General features: G+C 46.6%; 1 protein-coding gene across 2 annotated transcripts in view; it reads right to left on the reverse strand.

Moving 5' to 3' along the window:
- The window catches only part of MACF1 (microtubule actin crosslinking factor 1), a 323,369-nt gene that overhangs the window by 25,630 nt on the left and 279,338 nt on the right, over positions 1 to 18,401 (reverse strand). For both annotated transcript variants that reach the window (XM_070949227.1, XM_070949228.1), the window contains 14 exons: positions 12,782 to 12,941; positions 10,848 to 11,174; positions 9,615 to 9,699; positions 9,110 to 9,351; positions 8,640 to 8,846; positions 7,508 to 7,627; positions 6,996 to 7,103; positions 6,669 to 6,887; positions 5,712 to 5,915; positions 3,266 to 3,497; positions 2,016 to 2,242; positions 1,363 to 1,485; positions 970 to 1,071; positions 91 to 192 (listed from right to left, as the gene is read on the reverse strand). In XM_070949227.1, coding sequence (XP_070805328.1) covers positions 91 to 192; positions 970 to 1,071; positions 1,363 to 1,485; positions 2,016 to 2,242; positions 3,266 to 3,497; positions 5,712 to 5,915; positions 6,669 to 6,887; positions 6,996 to 7,103; positions 7,508 to 7,627; positions 8,640 to 8,846; positions 9,110 to 9,351; positions 9,615 to 9,699; positions 10,848 to 11,174; positions 12,782 to 12,941 — 2,458 coding nt within the window. The remainder of the gene's footprint in view (positions 1 to 90; positions 193 to 969; positions 1,072 to 1,362; positions 1,486 to 2,015; positions 2,243 to 3,265; positions 3,498 to 5,711; positions 5,916 to 6,668; positions 6,888 to 6,995; positions 7,104 to 7,507; positions 7,628 to 8,639; positions 8,847 to 9,109; positions 9,352 to 9,614; positions 9,700 to 10,847; positions 11,175 to 12,781; positions 12,942 to 18,401) is intronic.

Genomic DNA, 18,401 nt, shown 5'->3' on the forward strand with positions numbered 1-18,401 from the left:
CAGAGAGTACAAAATGAGGATGACGTTCTATGCTACTACTATCACCACAGACACCTCAAGATTTGGAGAAATGTCTTGCTTGGCACACACCTTCATCTCATTCAGTTGCTCTTTGACAGTGTTGAGGTCTGTGCCCACTGGGGACATGTTGCACAGTTTTATCACTGTGTTATCTAGCCAGTCAAACATAGCCTGAAAGTAGAACATGGACACAAATAAAGGAGAACATAGTTAACTTCCATCCTGCCAAACGGTGTACCCTGCTCTTTCCCAACCCTGGCTATTCTGAGATCCACCCCTCCTGGGTCTCTGCACAGAGGTTCCAATGGTTAATTGGCTCCCAGCATTCCCATCTTCTCAAGACTCCAGTCTAATGATGCTACTTCTTGCATTGGCCAGTCCTTCAGCACAGCACAAGACCATTACAGGCTGCACTCAATCCCAGACAGGAAGTTCACCTCTGCCCCCCCCCCCCAATCCTTTGGCTTCCCATTAGATGGAAAGGGATGGGCAATCTTCAGTCCATGAAATTTACTCATCCTCCACCATCCCAAAAGCAGTCAAAGTTCATGCTCCTGAAACTCAGCAGCCAAATGGCTGGATTTCAACTGCAAAATTGTTGGGCTCTTCTGGACACACTAAACTAAAATGGGCGTGCTAAGGACCTTCATAACAACCTTTGAGCTCCTCTAAGCCCAGAAAATGGGCATAAATTGCCCCACTCAAATCCAGCAGCTGTCGCTCCATTTCACTGGCCTGGTTCTTGGTGTGAGAATGACCTAGGAGGTCTTCAGTAATCTAGGTCTCTGCATCTGTTTCCAACCTTAATCTCCAAATTCTCCCCCCTCCTCCAGTGACATTGCCAGGAAACCTCCTAAGGCCAAGAGGTCCAAAGGGAGAGCTTTCTGGGCAGCCCTCCTGTACAGAAAGATGCCCTCCCCCTTCTCCTTTCAGGCCCTCTGGCCTCACCTGCAGATTATCCTGATACTGCACTGCATTCTGCATGGCCTCCTCCAGCTTTTCCAGCCTCTCCTTCCAGGTTCTGTTCAGATGTTCCCAGGCACTGTTCATCTGCAATGACAGGAAGAAATGCACAGCTTTGGCACAATCTCCTAGGGTGGGCGCTGGTAACAGGGCACTGTGGCAGAAGGGCATTTGGCAGAGGTGCCCAGGTTAGTGGAGGGGGACAGGGAGCATCTCTGTCTGCCACGCCCTTCCACCTGGCTGGGCTGCCAGTGGCATGAACTTCTTGTCAAGCAGATTGGAAGGAGTCCTACACAGATGTCCGTTTGGCCTCCCTATCCCTCCTCCCAACGTCCCATCAAAGAACTTCAGTCCAAAACTGAAATGACTATTACCTACCTCATCAATGCTTTTCTTAACTTCTGGTTTCTCCGTCTCCCCACAGGCGAAAATCAGATCGGCCCCGAGAATTCGGATGAATTCCAGTTCTTCATGCAAACCGTCTGTCTCTTCCTTGATGGTCTACAGGAGAGGATCAAGAAACAGATGAGCACAATTTGCCTACCAGAGCAACTCACACATAACAGCAGCTGTGTTTCTGAAATTGTGTCTGCAATCAGAATTTATTCTGGAGTGTGATGCTTGTAGAGTAATATAAACCTTTGCTATAGAAAAAAAAAATACAAGGTAGCTTACAAATGTGTAAGTACATCGAAGAATGGGATATTTTCAGGTTTTTCACCAAGTCATTTTCACTCTGTGGGTCATTATTTTAACCTATTATATGGAAGGAACATTCTAAAGTTTATTCTTAGAAAAGAGGTCACAGCCTGTTGAAACAGGAAACTAACAAGAATAATGTCTTTCTTTCCAACAGAACCCACCAAATACTGTTCCAGTGATTGCTCTGAATAGGAAACTAGAATGAAGAGGCATCCCTTCCTAAACCTTCTGCAAAGCCTAAATTTCCCTTCCTGGCCATCACAGCTCGCTTGAAGGATTCAAGTTATGCACAATTTGTGGGAAAGGATGAAATGTTTCTGTCTTCCTACCTCAGCTGCTTCAATCTGCTGTTTAATGATCGATGGATCAATCCCAGGACTTTCTAGGTCATGGACAATGTCTTGGGTATCCCGGATGGTGGTTAGGAGGGCAGCCATGTCATACCAGAACTTTTCTGCCAGCTCCAAGACATCAAGAAACTTGATCTCACGTTCCTCAGCCCGAGCTCTGATGTCTTCCCAGAAAAATACCATCTGATCTAATTTATCCTGGATGTCTGAAACAGAACAAGGAGGGTTAAACCCCCCACAAACTCACAGGAAAAAAATCCTACGTTCTGTGCTAGGAAACAAGTGGCTCTCTGCATCTCAGGCCAGACCAAGGAAAAGAGACCATGTGCACATCCTGGGTTTCAAGCATTTTTTTTTTTTAATTTTATTGTAAACACATTAAAACAAAACACAAACATGCAACATTTATATCCATAAATTCTTTTTTACAGCTTTTTCATAGTGATCCTTTCTTAGTATTTACTATTTATACATATTTTAACTTTATCTTATTCCATATTACTATCTATATTCTCTATTTCATCTACATTTTACTTGATCTTTACAGTCATTTATATTGTAATTTACCAATTTCCCCCCTTGATTTAGACATATCTTTCTCTCTCTATTCCTCTTTCTCGTTTTTTCTGTCCTCCAACTACTCATACCATCTATGCGAAATTTTATAGTATTCTGTGTCCTCTTTCTCCTTGAGTTCTTTTGTCAGTTTGTCCATCTCTGCGCATTCTAAAAATTTTTTAATTAACTCTTCTGTTGATGGATTTTCCTTTTTCCAATTTTGTGCATAGACTATGCGGGCTGCTGTTAATATGTGTATTATTAAATATTTTGTTTCTTTTGTGTAGTTTTCTGTAAAAATCCCTAGCAAGAATGTTTCTGGTTTTCCTTTTATTGGTATCTGTATTATTTTTTCTAGCCATTTTTTAACTTTGGCCCAGAATTTCTTTGCTATCAGGCAAGTCCACCAGAGATGGTAGTATGTTCCATAGCTACTTTTACACTTCCAGCATTTCGGTGAATTACTGGGGAACATCTTCGCTATTCTGGCTGGTGGAAGATGCCATCTCTGGAACATTTTCAACTGGTTTTCCTTGTATGCCGTTGCTAATGTCAATTTCATGTTTATTTGCCACATCTTTTCCCACTTCTCTAATTCTATTGTGTAATTGAAGTTCTTTGCCCATTTAATCATAGTATCTTTCGGGTTTCAAGCAGTTCTAATGCCTTACTTTTGGCTGCCAGGTCCCTGTCTGCCCCTTGGGATCGTCCGATCAGCTCCTCTCCCCGGCGCTTCAGTCCTTCGAAGGATGGCTGCAGCTTCTCCAGTTCCAGCGTGGCATTTTTATTGTCACCAATGCACTCACGGATCTTTTCCACCTCGGCTGGGATCAAGGGCGGCATGCGCAGGCGGGAGGACAGGTTCTCTAGCGTCTCCAGCATCGGCTCTATCTTGTCATGGAACTGAAGAGAAGGAATGATCATAGTGAGGGTCCAATGTGCAAACGGCACATTTACATCTTTGCTGCTTTGACTGATTCTTCTTAGTCAACATGCTCTTCTCTATGTGCAATCTTTGCAAATTCTTTTGGAATGTCAAATGTTTTGGGGGAATGATTTAATTCCAAGACATCAACTTTTTGCAAAACTGGTTGTGTGACTAAGAGCAAATCCTGAAGTCAAATATTTCATGGCATTAGTTATGCCAAGTTATTGTCCACTCTCTCTGTTACACATACACTCACACTATGATCTGCTAGGAATTTGTGAAGGGACAGGTAAAACTGCTGTCCTATTCTTGAAGGCCCAAATGTATAATGGATTCAAGTTAGGAAATTAAAATGAGAACTAAAGCCCAGCCAAGACATATACCACTCACTTCCAAATCTTTAAGCTTTGGATGTGAAGTGTGTGCCTCTGCTTGGGTCTTTTCATAATAAAACCCATTTCCTTTCTGTGAGGAGCATCAACTAGCTCATGTCTGAAGGGGCATCTACCCTTCTGAAGCCACATTACAAATTGTTCCTGCCGCCTGCCTGAATTCCAAGGCCACCCACCCTAGAACAGGGAACAGCTATGGGGGTCTGGAAGCCAACCATTTCAGCCATGTTGAAAATGAGATGTACTATTTGAGGGGAACCAAATACTTGGACTTTCCTTTTCCCCCCAAGAACTGCTCACAGTAACCCCTGTTAAGCCAAAACTGTTGCTGGGCAGAATTATGGCAAGGGTGGGGGGGAGAACGGGAGAGAGGACACGCTCTGGCTTCTCTAGGCAGCTCTCAGTGGGGGAAGGGCTCAAGGCAGAGAAAGAAAGCCTTGGTTTCACCTGAAGCACCAGTGAAATATGTGAGCATTTTGTTTCCTGCCACCTTTGCTTTTTCCAGGACTCACACTCACGGTCTCTTTGAGGTATGTGTGTGTGTGTCACAAAGACAATAAGGTGATTCTATGGGGCAGCAGCACAAGAAGACACTGCTAATTAGGCAACTGGGGAGTTTTTCACACCTCTAGCTCAGCATTCACCCCGGAAGGTTCACTATTCCTGGATGCCCTCAAGCCGGCGGCAGGGAATTCTAAAGGAGGATGTTCCAGGAGGAGAACAGGAACGTCTTCTAAGGAACATTTGTTTGGCTAATTCAGAGGGCAGGAAGCTGGTCATGTGATGAGGGGATCCTTACCTCTGCAATCTGTCATGGTGGAGTCAACACAACAATGAATGGTGACGAGCACGCAGGGAAGGCGGTAAATGGGCACCGAAACAGACAACAGGGGAGACATTCCACAGTGGGAGGGTGATGAGACGGGGTGGAGGAGGAAAAACTGAGCATTAATGTGAGGGTAAACTAAAGGGAGCAGAAATGATATAAAATAATATAAAAATACATATCCTAGACCGACTTTCAAAGATGTTACACAGAACAAAATCCGACATAACAGCATTATCAACCAACAAAACAAGTTGACGTGAAGGGACAACAAATGTGATTCCTTGCATATATCCAAAACACGGAGGTACCAAAAAAGAAATTAAATAAATCTGACAAAAAAACCTACACCAACCCCATCTCTGCTTCTATTCAGAATAGAAGTTCTTGGTCAAACTTCCATTTGCCTCCACCAAAACCTCTGTGAAGGTCCCTCCCAGCCCTCTAGTTCCAGAGGGTTTTTGTAGTCCCCTAAGAAAGCTCTTCCACACCCAGCTGTTCCTGCCCCCAAGGAGGAAGACAGAACGCCCTTCCCAAGCCCTGATGGCTTCTGGCGCAGGGAGATTCCTGCTAGAACCAGATTGCCTGTGGTTTCCCTGGCCTCCTTCTGGTCCGGCTCCCTTCTCTGCCCATTTGCCTCCCAAAGCACGGATGTTATTTGGCACGGTAGGTGGTTTGGCTGCAAGAGCTGCCCGGCAGAGGGTAACAAAATGGTCCCCCCAGCCCTAGGCACCTACTCTGGCAGCAGAAGGTGGGGGAGGGGCTGCCCCCTGGCCCATCCACCTAAGGCCAAGACCCAGCCCCCCGCCGCTTCACCTGACAGCAAGCAGCATCTTCAGCAAGTGTAGCCCTATTGCGAAGGGTGCGGGCTCCCCCAAAGAGGCCCCCTTGATTCTACTTCTCCTCTTCTGGAGCTCCCATGTTCCCATCAGATCCTACCCCTCTCCAAAGCCAATGACGTGTTCCCAAACCTGCGTTGATTGGGAGATGGCCTCATCGAGGGCCTGAGCCCGCTGGCGGACCTCTTCCTTGATGCGGGAGTAGGTGGCTTCTGCGGCAAAGTACTTCCCCTGCACCATCGCCCCTTCCTCGGGGTTCAGCTCCGTCAGTTGAGGGCCAATTTTCAGCAGCTTGTCAATGTGGGGCTTGTGTTCAGCAATTGATTCCCTCAGTTGCTATGAAGAAAAAAATATCAAATATAGAAAAATCAAGCAATGACCCCAAGAGCATGAGAGAAAACAAAGTAGTAGCACCTAAAGCCCAAAATATCTACTGGCTCTGGAAAATAAAGCATTGTTTTATATAGTCGATTATTTGCTTTGAGTTTAGAAAACTGTAACAACATCAGTCAAGAATGGAAAACCCAGCATACCGGTTTATTGTGAACACCAAGCAAGAAGATTGGACCTCCACATTCTCTCTTTCTTTAAGCACAACATCCATATTTGTGCACTGTGCTGGTCATTTTTTGTTTTAGTCTCAGTCGGCTGAATCTGCCAGGGTTTGGCTCAGTCAGTGAATTAATATCAGCACAGACCACGTTTGCCCAGCTGATCTGAAGCCCCAGACTGCTACCCTATAGCAGGCCCAGCCAGTGAGCCCACAAATCTGTCTTCTTAGCAAGGCTGAGATCAGCCAGGGGAGCCTTCCTCCCCTCTCCCCCACGCAGCCAGGTGACCTCGTTTCTCCAGGTGACTGCTTTCAATCACCACACAGGTTGACTTGCCACCCGGCCTTTTTTCGGCAAATCCTGGTGTCACTTCAAACCCAGCAGAACTGCTCGAAGGCCAGGAGCAGCAGCTGCTTTCCCTGCTCACAGTCCCACTCAAAGCAACATAACTTAGGGGTCCCTTTCTAAGCTGTGCAGACTCAACTCAGCATTTCCCCATGGCATGCAGACATACGGACACCCCCTAATGCCCACTTACCCTCATATCTTCCTGCTGCTGCTTGAGGTGCTCATGGTCAATTGCTGGAGGGGGCAGCTGCCCAATCAGCACTTGGGTCTCCTCAAGCCAAGGACTCAGCTCTTCGTAGGTCTCCCAGAATTGGTTGACCAGGACCTGGGCCCGTTCCAGGCGAGCATAGCGCTCAGAGTGGAGGTGGCTGGTTGCATCGTACTGCTTCAGAAGGGACTCGGTCTTCTCCTGTGGAACAAGGGCAGTGTTTGGCCAATGGGCCTCCATCCTCCAAAGCGTGGATTTCCAAACTACCCTAAGAACCTCCCTCAGCGTTTCCTAGGCCCCGAGGTCTACCTGCAGCATGACTTTCTGCTCCTCTCCACAAGTTCCCAAAATATCTGTTCGCTGGCTGAGTAGTTCATCCACAGAATCTTTGTGACGAATAATGTCGATGGAGAAGGCCTACATGAAAGAAACCGATGGTAACAGAGCTGAACTAGAAAACATGAGCCATGGCTGGGTCTCCCTCCACCCTACGTATTCATTCTGTCTGCACTGCTTCCTGGGTGCTCCTGACTAGCTAAAGACACCCTGTCCATTATTGTTGCTATTAAAACATATTGTATGTTCCACACAACGGGGCCCAATGCATCTCTCAAGGGTTGTAAATCCCAACAATTCTTCTTCGCTGCCTGGGAAACATCCAGCTCTGCTGTCCCTTTTCCTTCATCCAGACCATCTCCTCCCATCACACCCTGAACTTAACTTGGCCTCTAGCTCCCTTTGCCCATCCAGCCAGCCTTACTCTGCTCCATCTTCCAGTCTGGCTATCCCAAGATCGTTGCCATCTTTGCCCTGTTGTGTACCTTCTGCACCTGCAGCTGGGCAGTGGTCTGGTCCTGCTCCAGCCTAACTGGACCAAGCGCCAACAGCTTCCGTCTGGTCTCAGCAACCCAGGCGAGTTCCGCGTCGGCTGCCTGCTCGTACTGTCAGAGAAAAGAGCACAGCCAAGTTAGTTGGGGAAACTAGCTGGCAAAACGCGGCAATGGTGCAGCATCAACAAAGCTGCATACACAAAGTACACAGGATCTGGACTGGGTGCTTCAATCTGAAGCAAATGTGCTTCAGATTGAGTGCTGTGCCCTCCTTTTACCTGCCATTCTTTCCTTAAAGGAGTAATACCTCTCTGAAGACCTCCCCAGAAGCCTCAGGAAAATACCTCTTTGAGTTCAGGTGGCAGCAATAGTGACTGGCCCTTCACCACCTCCTTAATGCTTCCTGAATGCCAACATACATTTCGTGGAAATGCCTGGCTTCTTGCAAGCTCAGGAAAGGGCATGGAGTTGTTAAGGAACCGCTGACAGGTACAGGGAGTTTACCTCTCTCTGCATACACCTTCCCCACCTGGGACCTCTTAAATATTCTGGGCCAGACATCTGGAGCACACGGGGCTAGTAAAGGCAGTGCTGCAGAGGAGCAAGTGAATTCCAGCCTGGTGCTGCATGCAATGAAAGGAGCTGGGGCAAATTTTATGGTGGAAAAAGTAGGGAGCCCCAGTTACATAATTGCAGAATGATCTGTCCACAAGAAACCCAACTTTTATTTTGGGGGAGACTGGAAGCTGCTTGCCTCTCCCCAGCAGTTGTTCTGCTGCCCCCAGAATGCGTGAGACCCAAATGTTCAAACTCTTTTGCTCCATGCATTTTATCCCTCAACCCACAAAAACCTCCCTCAAAGGACAAATCCTGCTCAGAATGCCCCTGTCAAGTGCAAGAAACCAGAAGCCAGGATGGAGTTCAAAAGCACTGCAGTTGTACCCAGGAAACATGTGAAAAACATCTTTTAGTCCCTGGTGCTAGGATTGTGCATTAAGGAAGGATTTCTAAGGACTGGCTTAGGTGATGGGGCAAAACAACCTGCACAAGTCTCATGCTTGGGCAAACCACCCCGAGAGCTGGATCTGCATCGGCAATGGTTTACAAGGAACTGCCAGCCTACCTGCTGAGACCTTTGGATGGCAGCATCTATCTCTGCCACCCGCTGGTTGATGGTGTCACTGGTTGCTTTATACCGCTCATTGGTGTCTGAGACCAGTTTATCTAGTCCTTCACGGGCTCGCCAAGGAACCAGCTCAAGGAGGGCATGGCTGACTTCATTCACTGTATCCAGGATAATCTGATGTTCCATCACCTCCTTCTTTAGTTCCTAGGGGGAGAGAAGGCCACTTTCTGTGATTGTGCCATCCAGCTGGGCCAGGCTTGGCTTTGTCAAGTGGCCAAATGCTGCCTTGGAGTTCTTTCCAACGCAAGGAGAGAGCTCTGCTTTCCGCCTTTGCAAGGAGAGAAGCAATGTGGTGACCACTCTTCCTGCTGAGAACGAGGGAAGCTTCTCATTGAGAAGCAGAGGCAGGAAGAAGAGGGCCTTCTCTGATCAGGCCTGGAACCTAGCTTTCCTGGAAAGCCCCTTACCTTCTGCCTCTGCTGGAATTGAGGGATCTGCTCGCCGGTGGGGGAGTGTCCTCCCCCAGACATCAGCTCCTCTTCCACCTGACCCATCCAGCTCGTCAACTCTTCGTGTGTTGACTGGAACTTGGTGGCCAGCTGCCGTGCCTGCTCCAGCGTGCGGAGAGCCTTTGAGCTGGCAGCGGTGATATCCGAATAGCGGGTCTTGATGCCATCCAGTTTCTCTTGGATGAGCAGCACCTCTTCCCCTGCAGAAGATCACCAAGTGTTTGGCTTGAAGAAGTCATCTAATGAGGACCCAGGGTATAGCAGGGAGTCCTCAAGCTGGCCATACAAGGCCTGACTCATTGACCATCCCACCTATAGAAAATTTTGGACTTTGTTTCTGTATTTTGCAGAGTTCTCTACAGGCACGTGTCCTACACAGTCCCAGTTGTGGAATCTCTGGGCAAAAGAGTGTGGACCTGTGCAGGCAGGTACAGCCATTGCCTAGCATCTTTTCCTCTCCTACCTGTGGTTTGTTTCAGGAGGGCCTGCCCATTCTTGATGGCCTGGTCAACGTGCTTCTTGCGGTTCACAATCTCATCATTCAAAGCCTAGGTGGGGGAGGGAAAAAACCCACGCTCAGAAACATCCCTGGAAAAGATCTTAGGGTTTTGTGAGAGACCAAAGCATGTGATTTGGGGGTTTTAAATGCTGCTAATCCTTATTCTGTTATCTTTACAGACTGTTCCTTTAGTACATAAATAAAGCAGAACAACTCCCATCAGAGCAAGCAAATTGAATCAGCACACGTTGCTGGTAGATGAAGTCTGCCCAAGAGGCTAGTGTCTAAATGGGTGTGTCGGTGTGCATGTGTGTGAGCGAGCAGCAGGTGCAGCCAGGGTAAAACAGATGCCTTGAACAGGCAACAAGGAGAGATGCCCGCCTCCCGTGCCAAACAGGGGAGTCTTCAGAGAACAGCCCAAGACTGAAGGCTTGCGTAGGGCGAAAGGGAACATCTGGAACTCTTCTTGACCCCAAAGCTACAACCATCTTGTCAATCTGAAATGAAGGCCAGAGCTTCAGAAGGAAAGCCTGTTGGATCCTTCCACTATCCACCCTGCTAACAGAATCACTCCTTGACTTATTGCTGTTCCTGGTAACAAATCCACCTGAATTCACCAGGGGGCACCTATTTTCACAGTACACCTTACTCCTGTAAGGTACAGAAGGTTGTTCTCAATGGATTGTCGTATCTTCTAGCTTCTTTTCTGATCCTCCCTCAAAGCAACAGTCACTGGGCCAGATGTCCGTTTCCCCCCCCCCCCGCCCCACTGCAGACCTCCCTTTTACTTCTCTGCAGAAACAAATGGCTACAAAGGATGAGAGCTGCAATAGGTCCAAAACTGTCCTTCGGCAAGAGGCCGGACTGTGAGGGGAAGGAGCTTCAGAAGGGTCAGGTTAAAAATTCTCCACGGGGAGAAAAACAATAATGCTGCGTTGTTCTTCTTTAAATGGAGATGCCAGAACCAAACCGTCCATGCAACACACTGGCTGATGCACCGAACTGTGCTCCTCTTTTGCAAGAAGACTGTGCCCGGGGGAGTAAATGGGCCTATCCTGAAACCTGTGCCCTCAGGGACTCCCTCCCTCCATCCCTACCTCTCATTTGGTGAAGATCAAAATGAAAAGGTTCAAATCAACAGGAACAGGGAAGCAAAATAAACACAATCATGAAAGATGGGAAAAAATGGATTAATACCAGCTGGCCAGAATGTTGCTGCTGCAGGACCTCTCGTCTGTAATCCTTGACGGAGACCAAGCTGAGCTTGTCCTCAACCTCAGCCAACCAGTTGAGCACCTCCACTTCATCCTCCCCAAAGAGCCGGGCGTTGGACAAAGCCTGGTCGAGGAGGGCAGCCTTCCGGACGCATCGGTCAGAAACCTCAGCGTACCGGGACTCAAGCAGGTCGAGCTTCTCGGCCAGGGAGGCCTGCTCAGCACGGCAGCTTAGCAAGGCCAGGGAATGGCCAATGCTGACCACCTGAGTCACCACCGTGGCCTGATTGTCTATCTCCTCCTCTAGTGCCTGGAAATCCAGGAGGTTTAAGGGAAAGAACAAAAGAGGAAACAAAAAACAAAAAACAAGCAAACAGAAATGCATGGTTGAAAATGGAAAACACAAAGTGGGAAAATTAAAACACAACTAAATGGTGAATATGACTGAAAATTGTGTAAATGCAAAACTATCATTTACTAAAATAACAGTTTCAAATAAAGAACTATAACAACAACAACAAAAGATGGATTTTTTCCCCCAGTATCCATATAAATATTGAGACAGAATATACCACAACTTGTTTTAACTGCTCAGACATGATGATTACTACAGTAGCTTGTTTTGCAAATGGTAGTAATTCAGCATTTTGAGCCATGTTGTGCTGAATAAGCTATCACAACCCAGTGCGTATTTAATGCTAAGAAATAATAGGCATCTATGGTTCCTTAGGAAAGAAAAGTGGAGCTCCCGAGCAGGGGTGGTATTCACTTACCTTCGCTACCGGTTTGCAAATGCCACCTCCACGCATGCGCAGAGCGCCAAAAATGGGACACAATGTCCAGGCGGGTGGGCGGAGCCTCCCACAGCCACCACTACTGGTTTGCCCGAACCGGAGAGAAGCGGCTGAATGCCACCACTGCTCCTGAGGCTATGGCCAGAGGACACGTGCCTGGCTTGACAGGGGAGAGTGGTGGGCACCTGAGGTTTTTCCTTCAAGCTGAAGCCAAGAGGAGCACCCCCACCCCAGAGCAACAGGGCCAGCCGTTCCAACACTCCATGATCTTTGTCAAGGAGCCAGCCAAGGCAAAGTGCTGGCCCAAGCACAGATCCTGCCCCTTGGATATAGATGTGCTGAGCCAGCCACTGCTCAGAGGGACTGGCCCAGTTGTGCAAGGGAGAGACGGGGCCTGGGTTACAGTAGGGCTGATGAGCATGGTGAATGGGCCACACGTGCCTGGAAAATGAAACAGCCACCTAGGGAATGACTGTGTTGATCCCCCATGATTCTCCTGAGGGCTTTGATTGCACTCTTCAGTGACCCTTCCCTGACTATGCATCTGTTGACCAAATGGAGCCACGACCACTGCTCAATGGCACTGTGGAAAAGGTGGCATGGATCAAATGAAGATGCTGTGATTTCTCTGGGAAGCCCCGGCCATGGTTGAGAAAGATGTATCAAATCACCCCAGTGAAATCTTACTCAGATTACATGATGGCAGGAGAGAAGAGCAGGCAACATGAGTATATTATTTCTACGAATGCCTACGGAACATGCTTGAAGAAAAGCTGCCCTGGAACCTCTGATGCTTTCTGAGCAGACATCCAGAATACTAAGACGGTCTACCTCGCCTGGATGTTATCAGGCCACGAGATTTTCCACTGGACCCTGTTAGGGCATGAGCCACCCAGAGTCACTTAGAGGGGAGACTGGCAGCATAAAAATTAAATAAATAAATAAATAAATGAGCCTCCAACCACTGAAGGTCAACCTTGGCATTTTGCCTTTAACCACTGCATCTTTTATTCTCACAACCCCCCCCCAGGAGTCTCGCTCCAAAATCTCCCTTCACAGCAAGAGAATCTGTGCCTGGTGCTCTCCTACCCCTTTCTGAACTGCTTCGCAACCACTTGCCCACCTTGTGCCGTGCAATCTGCTGCTGGATTTTGGCCGTCTGAGTCCCAATGGGCTCAGAATTGGCCAGTTTCTTTTCAGTCACCGACAACCACTCAGAGATGGGCTCTGATGTCTCATGGAACTGCCTGGCCAAAACCAGGATCTCCTCCAGTTGACTCTGCCTGTGGAAAGGAAACAAAACCATGTAGAAATCAACGTCTATGAGCCAACAGAAGATTCCTGGTGAGGCTAACTGAGAGCCGTGAACAATTACAGCTGTTCCACGGATTCTGTTATGCCCCATTACAGCTCCCTAATCTGGGCAGGAAAGCACATTAAGCCACGATGTATTCTGGTGTAGAACAACACTTGAACTTGGGGAATAGATTAAACTGCTCTATTTTTCCCTCTCACTATGGCCAAATGCTGAATTATTTTTAAAAGTGATTGGAGACCAGTGAGCCTCACTGAAAATTACAATAAATAATTTTAAATACACTGAAAATAAACAGCTGGAAATAATGCAATCTTCCTCTAGCAAAGTTGTTGGCACTTTTGAATTTTTTGGAGGAAGGAGGAGCAGCCTAAACCTCTACTTGGTTTGACTGTCGGGTTGCTCAGAGAAAGTGCACGATGTAAGCCACAGATGTGGATTCCCACATTTCAGAACCTACAGAAACGTGTGAGGCCATCTTAAAAGGAAAGGCAGATTGCAACTAATATCAACATTAGAGAAGCAAATTTGATCAAGAAATTAATGCAAGGACTGCAGGCTACTCCCCATTCCAGTTCCCAAAACTGGAAGGGGCATGAAGAGCTTTAATAATCATTTGTAGTCCTTGAATCATGTGGCCATGAATACTGCAAATGGGTGGCACAATTTCTTGCAACACTGAAGCAGATGGAAACTGCAAAATCCCCAAACTCCTAGAAAAACCGACTGTACTAATGTAGATTATAGGGTCTCTTCTTTTCCCACCCATGGCCTGTTTTAGTTGGCCCTGTCCCAGTTCCGTGTATAACGTGTAGCTTGACTCCAGTTTGAGCAGTGATTCCTCTTTAATTAGAGGCATCAAGCACCGTCAGACATTTCCTTAGAAATTAGCCATGGAAGAAGTTGAAGAGTAAGAATGCAAAGAAATTCTTAAGGAATAGAGAGGAAGAAAAGAGAGAAATAGAATTAAACTTTCCACTGGTCTTCAGTAAGGAAATGCCGACGACCAACATGGTATCGATTGTTCAGGGAAAGGATGAATTAAGAATTACATATGGATGAAACTGCCAGATGTTCATGGCATTCAACTGGGAATCTGTAAATAATACAAATGTGAAATTGCTGAAATCATTCTAGTCAGGTCCTTATTAGGAGATAGGAAAAGAAAAACCAAGCTAGTGGGAGCTAGAAAATGACAGTCAAGCTAGACTAATATCTCTCCATGGAGATAATTTTGAATGGTAGGACTGTTAATAACAATTCAGTTACTGGAAAGAAGGGTAAGAAGGAAACTCAAGATAACCCTGCCTTGATTCTGTTCAGTATAAGACAGGTTGGAAAGATCTTCTGACAGCTTTTCAAGGTTCTATTATTGTATCCTGCAATAATAATGAAGAGTCCTAGCAGTTTTTTGATGTCTCATCCCTGACCTGGCCTACTTTGAAGGGCTGGACCTGGAAAGCACAATTAAAAATAGATATATTAAGCCAGGGATATCCTACTTTTGGAGTTGGTGAGTACAAGAAACTCTCACAGCAAGTCCTAGGATCGCTCTAACAAGATGGCGGGGAGGGTGGATGCCCTCCCTATTTACATAGCTCTGCACTGTGATTCTGCATATTGAGTCACACCCTCACTGAGCAGAGGTTCCTCCTCACTGCCTCCACTGTCTGTCTTCTGGGCAGGTGAGTGGCCTTCCAATTCAGGCCTGCCCCTTTACAAGGTTTCATCTTAGGCCCAGTACTCTTCAATATCTTCATAAATGACTTAGATTGGAGAATAAAAGGGGAACTCATCAAATTTGCAGATGACACTAAACTGGCAGGAATAGCCAACGCTCCAAAAGACAGGCTCAGGATCCAAAAAGATCTCGACAAACTTGACCAATGGGCCCTTTCCAACAAAATGAAATTTAATGTGGAAAAAAGCAAAATTTTACACTTAGGCAGGAAAAACCAAAAGTGCTAGTACAGATATAGGTGAAACCTGGCTCAAAAACAGTAACTGTGAGAGGGACCTTGGAGTCCTAGTGGACAATCACTTAAACATGAGCCAGCCGTGGGCAGCAGCAGCCAAAAAAGCTAATACAATCCTTGGTAGTATAAACAGAGACATAGAATCAAAATCACGTGAAGTATTAGTACCACTTTATAAAGCTTTGGTAAGGCCACATCTGAAATACTGCATCCAGTTTTGGTCACCACATTACAAAAAAGATGTTGAGACTTTGGAAAAAGTGTAGAGAAGAGCAAAATGATTAAAGGCCTGGAGACAAAAAGGTATGAAGAACAATGGTTGCAGGATTTGGGTTTGGCTAGTCTAGAGAAAAGAAGGACTAGGGGGACATGAAAGCAGTATTGCAGTATTTGAGATGCTGCCACAACAAGAAGTTTTCCTGCTCTGTCTCCTGGAGTCCTTTCAGTGATGCAACCTAGCCAAAAGAATAGACATGAATATCCAAAGGACAAATAAAATTGTAGGACAAATGGCAGGAAATGGCTACAGGGCAGGAAATGGAGCGTGGGAACTGATATTAGAGGGAAGCAAGCTGAACCCGTCTCAGAAAGAGGATAGATCACGGTGAGGAATTATCTGGTGTTAGCGGTTAGCTGTGAAACCACAGAGTTGGAGGAGAATAGCAAAATTGTTTAGGATGCGAAAAATCCAAAGACTTGTAAAGAAATCCCCCCTCCAAACTAGGTATCTGGGTTAACAGAAGCCAAATTAGCAAGAACTTCCCAGCTTGGCAATCTTAGCTCTGTGTTGGGTAACTGCAAACTAGAGTTGTGCAGGGAGCTATGAGAGAGGCAAATTCTACCTTGGTGAAACTAAAACTGCTATTGTTGTAACCTTTGCATAGCTCTGTGACATGAAATGCCACCTCTGTTTGTTTGGCCTTTCCAGAAACAGGTGCTGCAGAGTTGGAAAAAGGACCATGAAGGGAACACAGAGCAACGAAGTGAATGGGAATCTGTCCCTCTGGGGGAGGCTGCAGCCCTGCCCCTAATCTTCCGGAAGGGCTGGATTCAAATTCCCAACTTCCAGAGGCAACATAACTGGCCAACATTTTAAAGTCCATTGCATATGAAGGGTCCTGTGGAGGAGGAAGGGAACCGAGTGAAAGAATTTATGGTCTGACAGACTCTCTCTCTCCCAACCAGTGAAATTGATCAGCTATGGGTTCAGGACTGGCAAATCATATAGATGTTATAAATGTATGTTTGTTTAAGAGATAAATAAATATACAGAAATAAGGGAAAAAGTATTAATATCATATATTAATGAACAAAGCTTAAGAACTATATGTTTATATGAGTACTAATATTATTGTAAAGTGATGGAAGATGTTTGGAACCAGTGATGTCATATCTATGTCCAATTTTTTTTTAAATTTTGTATTATTAATAAAAAAAACTTTTAAAAAAAGGATTGGCAAATCATGGGAAAGGGCATGATGGACTTGCTGGAAACTCCCCTCCCCCCACAGCTGGGGATGCCCTGCCCGGCTCTCCTTAATGGGTTTCTGCCAGCAAAGCACATGCAGCCCTCCTCCCTTGCCCTCAGCTTGCTTTCTGAATTGGGATATTCGGAGGCTGAATTTGCTTGAGGACACATGGTTGAGTGTGGAGTTTGCTGTAAATCTCTAAAATCCCTGGCAAAAAGAAGCATTTCTCAGCCTTTCCTGAACCGTCAGAAGGAAAGGGCCAGCTTCAGACTGAGCAGCAAATTATTCCGGAGGATGTCTAGGCCCCATTCTGGAAAAGGCAGAAATAGCTCAGAAGCCGATTGGCAGAAAGGTGTCCCATTGAAATATGAAGGAGGTGAGGTTGATCAGGTGAGCTTAGCTGGTCCACAGGTCACCAAAAGGCTTCCTGTTGTGGCAAATGACACTGAGCCAAAAACTACTAACAACCGGTGCAATACTTGAACACCACCTCTCGAAGCATCACATAGCACTTGCTGCCACACTCCGGGCTTGTTTAGGTTTTGAGACCACCCCCATCAAGCTCTGTCCTCCCTTGCCTTTCAGCAAAAGCCCACCTATCCCCATCACTGCCCAGCCTCACTGTCAGAGCCATGAGACCACCCAAGAATGAGCCAGGTCTCCAGGGGAATGCTTTCCTCTTTGGGATCAGGCATGTGTCCCAAAGCCCCCAAATCGGAACCATTCTCTGGTCCGACTCAGTTGCTTCACTCAGTTCGCCTCTGTCTGATCCTTTGTGGTCAAAAGTCTCTCTGAAGACATCCAGCTCAGAGCTTGAAGGCAAAGAGAATGACAGCTGCATATCATCAGCAGTGCACCGCTAACCGTTACTTCCAAACCCATGTGTGCTCCTTCTCAGCATGGTAAATGGGGAGGAGGGAATGTTGTGGAACCCCAAGATACATCACTAAGTATCTAAGACAAAGTCTGGGGCCACCCAGGGAAAAAGTGGACTGAAACCACCTTCCAGTTCCTCCAAGAGCTTCAGAAAAAAATCACCAACTCCGGAGGGACCTGGGAGCATTAACAGGATTGCATTTCTCTGCTCCCATGCCCAGGTCTCCACCTGAGTGATCTAAGACCAACTCTGTCCTACAGCCAGGTCTGAAGCAACTCTGGATCTTCTATCTCCTCCAAGAGTTCCTGAAGCTACAACACCCTTGATTTCAGCACTGGAGAAAGAAACAGACTGTTCCCCAGCTGGCAGCGGTTAAACCTGGCCAGTTCAAGGGAAGAACCTCTGAACTCTGCCTGCCAAAGAGAGGCATTGTGACCTCTGAAATCTCTGGCAAAGCGGAATCCCTTAGGCAGAGTCTCTTATGGCAAACAGACAGAAGCACATCCATTTCCTCAAGAAACAACCAATGAAATTATCCACGCAGAAGTTATTAAGCAGTGTGCTGGATATCCAACTACAATGCTACCCAAGACAGCTTCATACTAGCACGAATCTGAGCTATTTCACTTATGAATACACAAACTGATAAATAACTCAAGACGGCAAATATTCCTAATACTCCTTCCTCCTCCTGTGTTCCCCACAGTAAGAACCTTGTGAGTAGGGTGGGTTGAGAGAGAACAACTGTCCCAAAGACACCCAGCTGGCTTTCATGCTTAAGGCGGGACTAGATTCACACACACCCTCACCCCAATTTCTAGGCCAGCACCCTCCGGCTCACCACAGTATAAGTCTTATTAGGATGTGTTCAACTGTTTTCATTCTTAAACTGCTCCAGAGTTGCTCAGAATTCCTGCCTTTATGCTTCATGGCCACATCATAGCACCTGACACAGGGCAGGATTCTTAGGAATCACGGTTTCAAATTCCTGGAAGATTTTGTCCTTTATGTCTCCACCAGCCCATATGATTACTTTATAGATCAGTACTATCAGGCCTCTTGGCTGGGTGGGTAGGCAACAAAACGCAAGCATATATTTCCAAGAA

The sequence above is a fragment of the Pituophis catenifer genome, unplaced genomic scaffold, assembly GCF_029215685.1.
Source record: "Pituophis catenifer annectens isolate HBS135680 unplaced genomic scaffold, rPitCat1.0.hap2 SCAF_9, whole genome shotgun sequence".
Taxonomy (NCBI): domain Eukaryota; kingdom Metazoa; phylum Chordata; class Lepidosauria; order Squamata; family Colubridae; genus Pituophis; species Pituophis catenifer.